Source organism: Siphateles boraxobius, unplaced genomic scaffold (genome assembly GCF_051911475.1).
Source record: "Siphateles boraxobius isolate OS27281-9 unplaced genomic scaffold, OSU_SipBor_1 22, whole genome shotgun sequence".
In the NCBI taxonomy this organism is placed as follows: domain Eukaryota; kingdom Metazoa; phylum Chordata; class Actinopteri; order Cypriniformes; family Leuciscidae; genus Siphateles; species Siphateles boraxobius.
Window position 1 is genome coordinate 38,464,713 of NW_027508833.1, and position 13,723 is coordinate 38,478,435.

Genomic DNA, 13,723 nt, shown 5'->3' on the forward strand with positions numbered 1-13,723 from the left:
TCACCCAGGAAGTGCAGAGGTGTTTAGGTCACGGTTATGATTTAGTCCTCAGTTTGCATATTGAGGCTTCCCAGGCAGCTGATTGGTCTAGAGGCTGTTGCTGTGACAACTCTGTTTCCGTTTGCAGACGGCGAATGGGAACGTTGAGGCCAAAGTGGTGTGTTTTTACCGACGCAGAGACATCTCCACAACGCTCATCACCCTCGCGGATAAGCATGCACGTGAGTAGCTGTGAGAGACTGCTTTACCCACAATGCTTTGAGCTGACCGTTCATAAAAATAGATTTGACTTTGGAAAGCACTTAGTTAGGAGTGACGCATGAACAAGTTTGTTCCTTGAGGTTTTATTGTTATTTGGATAACAATTTCCCCATTGAACGTATTTCTCTAAACGGTAGATGGATGCTTTTGTCTTCTTTCTTATGTTTTAAATTGACAGCAATTAACATTTAACTTTTTAAAAGATTAATTTGCTCAGTTTTGGTTTGTTAGACAGCCACCTTTTAAGGATGCATCCTTACTGAAATGGAACCTTATTACATCAAATGTGATTTTGGCCAAAATTAGGTATATTTTAGCACCTTATTAGGCTAAATAATTCTGCTGCTTACTTTCTCGAGCCTTTGAATTGGGAGTGCACCTAATGCTTCCTCGGCAGCCGTCTTCCAGCTTGTTTGCAGTCCACAATGGCCACCCACAATCAGCTCACCAAACCTGACATTTTTTTCGAAGACATCCGCCTGGTGGCTGTTATCATACAGAGCTAAAATAAAAATGTAAGTTTATCCCACGCGATGGTTTCTAATATTTCAAAAAATTTGCTCTAGAAATGCACCCGTTTTTTAATTTTTTGTTTCAGACATCTCATATTGAACGATACGTTTACTTCTTTAAAACACGATTCGTCATTCACACTCATTTGAATTATGTTTTATTAAAGTAAAAACGATATAAAAATTATATTGGTTAAATTGTGTCTCGTTATGTCAGTTTAAATACGAATCTGAGACGTAAGAACAGAAACTTTGTTAAACCGAGACAATTTTGTCTTTTAACTTGAAGTTTAAAAAAAAAATAATTCAAATATGGTCAAATGTATTAACATAATTTAAATTCTTTGTTAATTAATTGCATATTATTTTCACAATGAGGTCTATTAGATGACAGCACAAGAAAGTTGACAAAGTCTTCATTGGCTAATTACCACACACAGATTGGAAATTCTGTGTGTGTGTGTGTGTGTGTGTGTGTGTGTGTGTGTGTGTGTGTGTGTGTGTGTGTGTGTGTGACATTTTGATAGCAGGCTGATTTTGATCACACAAAGTTTGTTTCTTTACATCTGCCCATTATCAGAACACCACCAAAGTGCTGACTGTGCAGTGTACACTTCTTTTATTCAGTCTAGAGTCTCTATAATCTTAATTAGATTTTTGAACACTTTTGTTGTCATGTCCGCATTCAGATTAATTGTGAAGAACAACTTTAATGCTTTAACTTTTGGATCAGTGTCTTTGGCTTAATTGAATCGTGTGTCAGTGCCTCACCTTCATATTGTTTCAAAATTATTTTCATGATGCATCAACTTTTTTTTCTTTTTTCAAATCAGCTTAGATAATTCATGTGGTTCAGATAACATCATATTTTGAGTTTCTGTTGATTAAACCAATCACCTTCATTGTATTAAAGGGAAAGTTAGCCCAAAATTTAAAATTTTGTCATCACTTATTCACTTATACGTTGTTCTCAATCTGTATGAGTTTCTTTCTTCTGTTGAACACAAAATAAGTTGTTTTAAAGAAGGGAGGCAATTAAACAGTTGACGGTAGCCATTGACTTCCATAGTAAGGTAAACATACCATCAAAAGTTTGGTTATCAACATATCTTCTTTTGTATTAAACAGAAATAAGAAACTCATACAGGTTTGGAGCAACATGAGGATGATTAAATGATGACAATTTTCATTTTTGGGCTAACTATCCCTTTAACTCAATTTTAAGTTCAATAAACAAAATTTTAAGGCAACCAGGTTACTTACTTTTTTAAGTTAAACCAACAATAATTTTTTACCGTGTGCGTTTAACAGTATTTTGCAGAATGTTGTTGCAGCTTCATAGAATAATGGCATATAGTATTCCATAACGCGAATGACCAGTGCTGTCAACTGCAAGTGTGACAAAAGGCAGCATTATTCTTACGTATCGTGATTATCATTAGCATCAGACTTGGTGCAACACTTTTTTTTTTTTTGGAGCTCTACATCCCTGGTTCCCATTCACTTACATTATATGGAAAAGAGCATCCTAGACATTCTTCAAAAGATCTCCTTTTATGTTCAAAGGAAGGAAGTTATGGGTTTGGGGATAGACATGAGGGGTGAGTAAATGATGAGAGAATTTTCATTACCGGAGTAAACTAATCCTTTAAATCTTGTTAGAGGTGCAGGAAAAAAGCTGCAAGATAATTGTCTTGTCCATTATGTAATGTTCAGATGATTGACAGCCCTCAAAACACCTTGAATGAACTGTCTTTTAAAGGGTCTTTTAAAAGATAATCTGTTCCTGCATTCCTCCAAAATGGCTGCTGTAGAGCTTTCTCAGCTGAAGGGTATCTGAGGGGTTTGTAAGTACAGGGTTAGACAATGCTTATGCGTATAAAAGAGATTTCGTCTGATTCTGAGACCATGAAGCCTGTTTGTTCATGTGGACCACACAGATGCAGTGAGGAGGAACTCTCTCTATATATATTTATATGTGTGTGTGTGTGTGTGTGTGTGTGTGTGTTATGGACCTCTCCTCAATGCCAGCAGCCTCTCCGTGGACCTTCAGACATTTGCAATATGTGAAAAATGCATGGCAGGAATGGTCGTTCACCGCATGGGTGTGGGCTACATCCTGTCTCTGCCTTTGGAAAAGGGAAAGGGAGTTAAAGAATGAGTGGAAGAGCGTGAGGAAAAAGAAAAGTCACCAAGTGGAGGGAGAATGAGGGGAAAGCCGCACCAATGAAAAGAGGAGGACACAAGTTGAGTGCTGGCTGGAGGAGGTCTCGTGCGGCTTCATGAACGTTACAGGCAGTGACTGTGCATTATTACAGATGCTTACAAGCAGCACTTTTGTGCTGTGCTTACGGGTCTGTTCAAATACCTAACTGTGCTTTAAATGAGAAGTTCACCCAATCATTATCCTTCCTTCCTTCCTATCCTCCTTTTTTCTTACTATCTTTCTTTCTTACGTCCGCCCTTCCTTCCACCCTCAGATCCTTACTTTTTTACGCCTCTACATCTTTCTTTCTTTCTTTCTTTCTTTCTTTCTTTCTTTCTTTCTTTCTTTCTTCCTTCTTTTTTCTTCCTTCTATCTTTCTTTCTTACGTCCGTCCTTCCTTCCTTTCTTAGGCCTATACATCTTTCTTTCTTTCTTTCTTTCTTCCGTCCGTCCGTCCTTCCTTCCGTCCCCAGATCCATCCTTCCTTACTTTCTTACGCCTCTACATCTTTCTTTCTTTCTTACGTCCGTCCTTCCTTCCGTCCCCGGATCCATCCATCCTTCCTTACTTTCTTACGCCTCTACATCTTTCTTTTTTTCTTACATCCGCCTTCCTTCCATCCCCAGATCCATCCTTCCTTACTTTCTTACGCCTCTACATCTTTCTTTCTTTCTTACGTCCGCCTTCCTTCCATCCCCAGATCCTTCCATTCTTACGCCTCTACATCTTTCTTTCTTTTTCTTTCTTTTTCTTTCTTTTTCTTTCTTTTTCTTTCTTTTTCGTTCTTTCTTTCTTTCTTTCTTACTTCCTTCTTCTTTTTTCTTTCTACTATCTTTCTTACGTCCGTCCTTCTTTCTGTCCCCAGATCCTTCCTTCCTTCCTTTCCTTTCTTACGCCTCTACATTTTTCTTTCTTTCTTTCTTTCTTTCTTTCTTTCTTTCTTTCTTTCTTTCTTTCTTCCTTCTTTTTTCTTCCTTCTATCTTTCTTTCTTACGTCCGTCCTTCCTTCCTTTCTTACGCCTCTACATCTTTCTTTCTTTTTCTTTCTTTCTTCCTTCTTTTTTCTTTCTTCTATCTTTCTTTCTTACGTCCGTCCTTCCTTCCTTTCTTACGCCTATACATCTTTCTTTCTTTCTTTCTTCCGTCCGTCCGTCCGTCCGTCCTTCCTTCCGTCCCCAGATCCATCCTTCCTTACTTTCTTACGCCTCTACATCTTTCTTTCTTTCTTACGTCCGTCCTTCCTTCCGTCCCCGGATCCATCCATCCTTCCTTACTTTCTTACGCCTCTACATCTTTCTTTTTTTCTTACATCCGCCTTCCTTCCATCCCCAGATCCTTCCATTCTTACGCCTCTACATCTTTCTTTCTTTTTCTTTCTTTTTCTTTCTTTTTCGTTCTTTCTTTCTTTCTTTCTTACTTCCTTCTTCTTTTTTCTTTCTACTATCTTTCTTACGTCCGTCCTTCTTTCTGTCCCCAGATCCTTCCTTCATTCCTTCCTTTCCTTTCTTACACCTCTACATTTTTCTTTCTTTCTTTCTTTCTTTCTTTCTTTCTTTCTTTCTTTCTTTCTTTCTTTCTTCCTCCTACTTTTTTCTTTCTTCTATCTTTCTTTCTTACGTCCGTGACGGTCCATCCTTCCGTTCCCAGATCCTTCCTTCCTTCCTTTCGCCTCTACATCTCTTCTTTCTTTCTTTCTTCCTTCCTTCTTTTTTTCTTCTATCCTTCTTTCTTACGTCCGTCCTTCCTTCCGTCCCCAGATCCTTCCTTCCTTCCTTTCTTATGCATCTACATCTTTCCTTCCTTCCTTCCTTCCTTCCTTCCTTCCTTCCTTCCTTCCTTCCTTCCTTCCTTCCTTCCTTCCTTCCTTCCTTCCTTCCTTCCTTCCTTCCTTCCTTCCTTCCTTCCTTCCTTCCTTCCTTCCTTCCTTCCTTCCTTCCTTCCTTCCTTCCAGTTCTGCACAGGCGAGTATAACTCTTTTTTCCTCCAGAGATTGTAGAAATCTTGTAGAAAGTTTCTAGTGCTCTTTGACCCTTGATTTAAATCAACAGAGCTTTATGTGTAAACTTCAGTCCTCCAGCGTCGGAGGAGTCGGCAGCGTGCGTGTGCCGTGACTCACAGATGAAATATTCTGCTCTCTGTGATGCTGGCTCCGCCTCGCTGGGCCCTGAGAGCATGAGGCAGTGAGGCGCCATGTGTGCTGAGAGAGAGAGAGAGAGAGAGAGACCTGACTCTGCTGTGAACTACTCACTGGAATCACCTCACTCGTTGGCCTCAGCCGCTCCACTCGTTTGTGCTTTCTGCTCGACCTCTTGGTACTGAGTGCAACGGCTTTGAGTCACAGCTGTCGGTGTGAGCCGTGTTTGTGTGTTTTACATTTCTTCCTGAACTGGAAGGGCAAAATAAACAAACAGCGGTTGGAAAAAGACACCAGAATACATCTCCGTATCATCTCATGTCTTTGTCAACAGAAAGGTTGCTATAATGCATGTAAACACTGCTATAATGTTACCGGAGCTACCAAGAATATAACTGTTGTTTTTGCCTTAATGACATCTAAAAAAGAGACCTTGCAGAAAGGTTTTTATTTTTTTGAGCAAAAAATCGAAATATTCAGTCTCTTCCACTGACCAGTTTGTAAGACATGAGACGTAAGTAATCATATGAATGTTTTATGACGTAAAACGTATGTAAACATATGCATCATGGCACTGCGCAAGTTTTTTTTTAATCCAATTGAGAAAATAGTCGGATTCAAGCATTTACATCATTTTTTTTTACTATTGATCAAATTATTAACTGTCTACACCACCCCTTTAAATCCAATCAAATTTTAATTCGGATCAAGCTCAATCGTATTGATTAAGGTGTTTTCATGAAGTCTTTTCAGTCTGTGTTAGTCTGATTACTAACAGATTATTTGTCACATTGAGTTGAATTTATTATTAAAGGATAGCCTCTTGAGATGGAGTTTCAAGCATCTCATTTTCAAGAGTTTCCTGTTATGATCCTTCAGAAATCAAATTTGTTAATTTGCTGCTCAAGAAAGGTTTCTTAACATTGTCAGTCAAAAACGGTTATGCTGCTTAATATTTTTGTGGAAACCGCGATGCAATATTTTTTTCAGGATTCCCTTCAGACTGCAAATTCACACCTCTTGTGAACGGTTAACTTTGTTTTTGCTGTGGTGGTAGATTCAAGTTCTGCAGTGCCACCACTGTATAGTGTTGCAGGAAACACTGTCAGAGTGTTTTAGTACAGAGTTGTGTCTTCATTAGTGCAAGGATCCAGACATTGAAGAACCATTAACAGAACCCAATGTGCTAAATTCAGTATTATTTTAAAATGAAGCCGCCCTGAACAAGAACAATTTCTTGGTGGTTCCCAACATCACCTCTTTTACCCTTTGATTAGAACACAACAAAGCTTATCGCATGTAAACACAAATAAATCACATGAAATGCTTCCGCACCAACAGATGAATGCAGACTTTCAACATCCGCTAAACCAAATGCCTTAAATCATTCGAAAATGAAGCCCTTTTGGTTTTGATTCTCAACCCGATCCTTCATTCCTCTCTTCTTCTTCTCCTCCTCCTCCTCCCCCACCTCGTAAGGAGATTCATTCATCAATAATTGATAATTGGTGAAGACAGGTGAAATGGAGAGGTAATTTGTTGAGTATAGGCAGGGTGGAGGGCCAGATGATTGGGTTGTTTCTCACTTTTTTCTTTCTTTCTCAGAACTATGGAGTTTACTGAGTTCAGCTCCTCTTCTCGCCGGCTCTCAAGGACGCAGCAGGCTGGTCTTAGCCAGAGGGCTGTTCCTCTCTCTCTCTCTCTTTTTTGCTCGCTCTTTTTCTCTTCATCTTTTCCCATTCACTCTCTTTGTTTCAGGCTCCATCTCGATCCCTTGCTCCGCGTGTACCCCAGCAGGGGTTGTCGATACTCCACGCGCAGCTGTAATAGAATGGTTACTGATGTGCAGCGCTGTAAAGTGACCGCTCGCTCGTGTTCGACGTAGTTTCAGATTTCTTAATGGCAAAATAAAACCGGATAGCATGTGACGGGTAGAGAGCAGTGGCATACGTGTGCTGAAGAGGAGGGAATACTTATTGATTTTAGAAAAACATCTTTTTTTTTTTGGTAAATCCCCTGATTCTTTTTGTTCTTCAGCCTTTCCCTCCATCTCCATGTTTCTCCATCTGTCTCTCTCTCTTTCGCTAATGAAACTCCAAATGAATTGGAGCACGCTCACTGGTTTCTCTCCCTCCCATCCGACTCTCTCCCACTTATCATTCTCCGCCGCACTCTGCCTCCATACAGCACATATATGTGTGGTTTGTCAAGAGAGATTGTCTCCTTTTTCTGTACCTACCTAGTAATCTTTTTAAGAGAAGGGTGATGATGTGTTTGCATAAACTGAATTAAGAAAAGGCGTCTGCTTCGTCTCGCTCTCTTTTGCTCATTCCCAGTCATTTTCACATTTACGGACATTGCGTTTGATCAGTCTGTGTTTAAAAGATGTAGTTTTAGGTTGGATGAATGGCCGTCACAAACTCATCCGCACTTCAATTTCAACTTTTTAGTCGAATTATGAAGACGGACTGATTCCCTGATTAGGGTCTTTGTAGGTGTTGTAGGTTTAACCCTGCAATGCCTGGGATATGAAATAATAGTCAGAAAATATATATTAATATTTTTTTCAAAGTGGAGCAGTTTATTGTGATTTTAGACAAAATACATGAAAAATGGAGTTTAATAAGATGTGTTTTAAGTGTCATATTTAAAACATCAGTCTTTTGTGGCTCATATAATATGATGTAGTGAGAATATGGAGCTTATATTCAATGAGAAAAACACCCTCAATTTTATTAAGAGGCCGAAACTGAGCAAATATATGCAATTTGGTGCAGTTGCTGATTTTTATATGGCCAAAAAGTAAGATGAAATTCTGATGGCTTGTAATGTAAATCAGTGATATTTATTACAGTATAGCTGACTATTTGCATAAAATGCATATACATATCAGTTGTCATTGTTTTAATCGTGGGGGGCAAAACATAATAACATATAAACGTCCTCAAAAGGCTGATGTATCATATTTAATATGTTTTAACATGGTTTTTCAAAAATAATAATTTTTGCATAAAGAAAGAATTTGTCCAGTAAGTGTTCATTTTAAAATATTACTATCAATATAAAAGTTATTCTTAAGTTTACTATAAAAATCAGTAAAGATTTCACCACAAAAAAAACATAGAATGATTGGTGGACACTTTTTTCAATTGCTCGTATTTGGAAAGCAGGATTATATATATATATATATATATATATAACATTACATCATAACATGTATCATACCAAATTATACAAAACTGCTTAAATTGGATGAAGAGGAAATGATTTGGTCACACTTTACATTAGGCGTCTTTAACTACCATGTACTGATGAAAACAATATATTAATAATGTACAATGTACTTTGTTCATGTATTGCAAAAGACTTTCGAGGTGGGATACGGCTCGGGTAAGGGACAGGTGTAGTGGTGTGGTCAGGTTTAAGGATGGGTTAAGGTGTAATAGAAGGGTCAATAGTGTAATTATACAATTCATTACAGAAATACATGTATAAACACAAAAATGTACGCAATAAGTGCATTGTATTAAAACGATTAATTTAAATGTAAGTACATAGTGGTTAAAGACAATATAAAGTGGGATCATTGGTTTTGAGTAAATATTGTATAAGTTCATTCAAGAATATCTGAAAATCAATAATGTTCCAGTAGGTGGAACTGACACAAGGGAGAAGGAAGAACTGTTGCTTCAAAGCCATTTATTGTTTTCATGTTATGGCTAATATTAAAATCACATGCTGCTTTTATACTGAAAACTCTTATGGTGCATATATATTATGTCGAAATCTGTCGATTAGGTGATGACCTAAAAACCTGCATGATTTGGCACCTCAATACTTGATCGAGCTTTTAACTCCATATACTCTAAAACGTGATCTTCGTTGTTCGGATACCAGTCTTTTAACTGTTCCCTCAACCCGTTTGAGATTAATGGGAGATAGGGCTTTTTCTTCATTAGCTCCTAAACTTTGGAACTCTCTACCGATTGAGATCAGGCAAGCCAAATCATTTGGAAACGTTAAATCTCAGCTTAAAACTCATTTTTTTTAGGTTAGCTTTTAATAGATTTTTTGTCGTTTATTTTTATTTTACTGTGTATTATGTTTCTTTGTGTGGTGAATCTTTGCAATTTTAATTGTTTTTTTTACATCGCTTTGAGATGTACATTTAAAGGCGCTATAGAAATTAAAGGTTATTATTATTATTATTATTATTATGACTAGGTTATCTTTTCTGGTACCACTTTATATTAAGTGGCTTTAAGTATTATGTACTTACATTGAAAAATATGTTCATGTTGTATTGTAAAACACTTGTGCTGCTATTGAGGTGTGATACGGGTAAGGTTAGGGTCAGGTGTGTGTGATACGGGTAAGGTTAGGGTCAGGTGTGTGTGATACGGGTAAGGTTTGGGTCAGGTGTGTGTGATACGGGTAAGGTTAGGGTCAGGTGTGTGTGATACGGGTAAGGTTTGGGTCAGGTGTGTGTGATACGGGTAAGGTTAGGGTCAGGTGTGTGTGATACTGGTAAGGTTAGGGTCAGGTGTGTGTGATACGGGTAAGGTTAGGGTAAGGTGTGTGTGATACGGGTAAGGTTAGGGTCAGGTGTGTGTGATACGGGTAAGGTTTGGGTCAGGTGTGTGTGATACGGGTAAGGTTAGGGTCAGGTGTGTGTGATACTGGTAAGGTTAGGGTCAGGTGTGTGTGATACGGGTAAGGTTTGGGTCAGGTGTGTGTGATACTGGTAAGGTTAGGGTCAAGTGTGTGTGATACGGGTAAGGTTAGGGTCAGGTGTGTGTGATACGGGTAAGGTTAGGGTCAGGTGTGTGTGATACGGGTAAGGTTTGGGTCAGGTGTGTGTGATACGGGTAAGGTTTGGGTCAGGTGTGTGTGATACGGGTAAGGTTTGGGTCAGGTGTGTGTGATACGGGTAAGGTTAGGGTCAGGTGTGTGTGATACTGGTAAGGTTAGGGTCAGGTGTGTGTGATACGGGTAAGGTTTGGGTCAGGTGTGTGTGATACGGGTAGGGTTTGGGTCAGGTGTGTGTGATACGGGTAAGGTTTGGGCCAGGTGTGTGTGATACGGGTAAGGTTAGGGTCAGGTGTGTGTGATACTGGTAAGGTTAGGGTCAGGTGTGTGTGATACGGGTAAGGTTAGGGTCAGGTGTGTGTACGGGTAAGGTTAGGGTCAGGTGTGTGTGTACGGGTAAGGTTAGGGTCAGGTGTGTGTGATACGGGTAAGGTTAGGGTCAGGTGTGTGTGATACTGGTAAGGTTAGGGTCAGGTGTGTGTGATACGGGTAAGGTTTGGGTCAGGTGTGTGTGATACGGGTAAGGTTAGGGTCAGGTGTGTGTGATACTGGTAAGGTTAGGGTCAGGTGTGTGTGATACGGGTAAGGTTAGGGTCAGGTGTGTGTGATACGGGTAAGGTTAGGGTCAGGTGTGTGTGATACGGGTAAGGTTTGGGTCAGGTGTGTGTGATACGGGTAAGGTTTGGGTCAGGTGTGTGTGATACGGGTAAGGTTTGGGTCAGGTGTGTGTGATACGGGTAAGGTTAGGGTCAGGTGTGTGTGATACTGGTAAGGTTAGGGTCAGGTGTGTGTGATACGGGTATTGTTAGGGTCAGGTGTGTGTACGGGTAAGGTTAGGGTCAGGTGTGTGTGTACGGGTAAGGTTAGGGTCAGGTGTGTGTGATACGGGTAAGGTTAGGGTCAGGTGTGTGTGATACGGGTAAGGTTAGGGTCAGGTGTGTGTGATACTGGTAAGGTTAGGGTCAGGTCTGTTTGATACTGGTAAGGTTAGGGTCAGGTGTGTGTGATACGGGTAAGGTTTGGGTCAGGTGTGTGTGATACGGGTAAGGTTAGGGTCAGGTGTGTGTGATACGGGTAAGGTTAGGGTCAGGTGTGTGTGATACGGGTAAGGTTTGGGTCAGGCGTGTGTGATACGGGTAAGGTTAGGGTCAGGTGTTTGTGATACGGGTAAGGTTAGGGTCAGGTGTGTGTGATACAGGTAGGGTTAGGGTCAGGTGTGTGTGATACGGGTAACGTTTGGGTCAGGTGTGTGTGTGTTACGGGTAAGGTTAGGGTCAGGTGTGTGTGATACGGATAAGGTTAGGGTCAGGTGTGTGTGATACGGGTAAGGTTAGGGTCAGGTGTGTGTGATACGGTGCTATGGGTCGGTTTAAGGGTGGGTTAAGGTGTAAGGGAAGGGTCAACAGTGTAATTAGAAATGTAATTACATACAATAATTACAGCTGTAATTACACACAGGTATTTTCAAAATGTAAAAACATGTATGTACACAAGTCCATTGTATCAAATTATTAGTTGGAATGTAAGTACACAGTACTTAAAGCCACTTAATATAAAGTGGGACCTCTTTTCTTTTCACTTATAGGAGAATTGGAGGAGGAGATGGAGAACCCTGAAATGGTGGATCTCCCAGAGATACAGAAGCATCAGCTGAGACACAGAGAGCTCTTCCTCTCCAGACAGCTGGAGTCTCTGCCTGCGACACACATCAGGTAACCTACAAAAAGCTTTGTCGATATACGTGTTCTCGCTTGTAGCGGACCAGACTCGCTCTCATTAGCGTCTGCGATCCTCAGTCTTTTTCATGTTCTGGCCTGATGGCATCCCCACTACAGAACAGTGTTAGCCTCTCGTTCATTCACACTGCTCTTTCTTTGGTACGAATCCAGCAGAGAGCAGGAGAAGATTGAGTCAGTTTCGTTTTTGCTCAAGGGCTTATATATTTCATAGTCATCTATACATGTGAATAGAACCATTTCATGAGAACAGTGTAGGGTAAGTTACTCAAAAAACGTAATCCACTACAAATGACTAATTACTACTTTAAAATTGTAATTTGATTACATTACTGATTACTGCATGTAAAAAGTAATCAGATTAGTTTACTTTCAAGTTACTTTGAAAACCTATTAAAACTACAATTATACACTACAAAGTGAAACTCAGTTCTTTCCGTAATTTAATATTGCAGACATCCCAAGTCTCCGGGAAGTTCTGGGAGTCTCCCGTATATTGATAGCGGCTCCCTGATGCGCAAATTAGTTAAAATCTCCCGAAATTTAGAGCGAGCGAGCGAGACAGAAGAGACTGTGATCCAAACCGTGTAGCGCGCAAGGCAGAGAGGGAGAGAGCGAGAGACCTTTTGTGTGTGTGTGTGTGTGTGTGTGTGTGTGCCTCATGAAGCGCGTTCTCCGGTGATTCAGCGCATTAGAAATGCATTTTACTAAATATTTTTTTCTTAACAATGCATTTGTAACGCAAGTAACTTGATTTTATTGACATCAGTAACTGTAATCAAATTACATTAATTTTAAATGTAATGAGTTACATTACTGCGTTATCATGAAAAGTAATTAGAATACTTTGTAACGCGTTATACCCAACTCCACATGAGATTCATGCCCACTTTTGTTTGGGACTGGGAAGTTGCTGGGTAATCAATGTTCTCAGGAAAGCATCCAGTCAGCAGAAGGCTGCGCTTTCAAGCGTCATACCACACTGGCCAGGTCACGTCAGTCTCAGATCCACTTGGATCTCACAAACATGTAAATCTTCTTTCGAGTTTGTGGAGAAAGTCTGACTCAAGGGTGGAGCGAGCTTGACCTTAATCCTTTCAGGATGAACAGGTTCTTCACTGTTGTTTGGGGATGGGAGGTGGATGGCCAGCATCAAGCCTCTCAGGGGTTGGAACGATTAATCAAGTGACTCAATTTTCAAATTTTGTTGATTAGCATTTTCCTTCTCTTTTACTGTACCGTTTGCAGTGACCCAAAAATCATGGACAAGGATACTGGCAGTGAATACCAAAAGAGGATTATGCTTGGAAACCTTTTAATTTAAAAATAGAGATAATTAACTTTAAAAGTTATTAAAATGTGACTGGCGTTAACCACAACAATAGCTAATGAATGTTGAGTGCAGGATTTACTCAGATCTCATGTGAGGGCTTTGGCTACACTGCCAAAAAACCTTTCTTATTCAGTATTTTTGTCTTGTTTTCCAGGACAATAAACATCTAAGTATTCGTGAAACAAGATTGAGAAAAATTACAGATGAAATAGTCTTCATAGGGGAAATATGTTTATAAAAATAAACCTTTTATACGTTTTCTCCGATTTCTCTGAAGACTTAACAACTGTCATTTTACTGATGAAGTCTTTGATATTGTTTTATGGATATTTAGATATTTTTACTGGAAAATGAGAAAAATTTGAATTAGAAAAAGATTTTTTTGCAGTGTGGCATTTAATTAAATTTTTTTTATTTATGGCCTTTTTCCTATATTATTGATGCAATACTGAAAAGAGGCCAGGATGTGCGATTTTAGTTTTAACTTTTGCATTTAACTTTGATGTTTTCTAGGTCTGTTGGGTTCCGTCTGGAGCTCTAATTCATGCAAACTTAATCAAAAAATGTACAAATACATTTTTAAATGATTGACTTAAGCATCTTTTCTTATATCTTAATATCTTGGGGACCAGTTTTGTTTTTTTATTTATAAGTTTTCAAACTTTATACATATTAAAACGTCTCAAAAGTATACTTCTACAGAAAGAAAATAACATTGGTTGATATGTACCT

At 39.4% G+C, this 13,723-nt stretch overlaps 1 protein-coding gene across 1 annotated transcript in view; it reads left to right on the forward strand.

Annotated features, from left to right (window-relative positions):
- Positions 1–13,723, forward strand: part of mta1 (metastasis associated 1) — a 49,436-nt gene that overhangs the window by 16,032 nt on the left and 19,681 nt on the right. The window contains exons 3-4 of the mRNA XM_077240105.1: positions 128–221; positions 11,508–11,634. Coding sequence (XP_077096220.1) covers positions 128–221; positions 11,508–11,634 — 221 coding nt within the window. The remainder of the gene's footprint in view (positions 1–127; positions 222–11,507; positions 11,635–13,723) is intronic.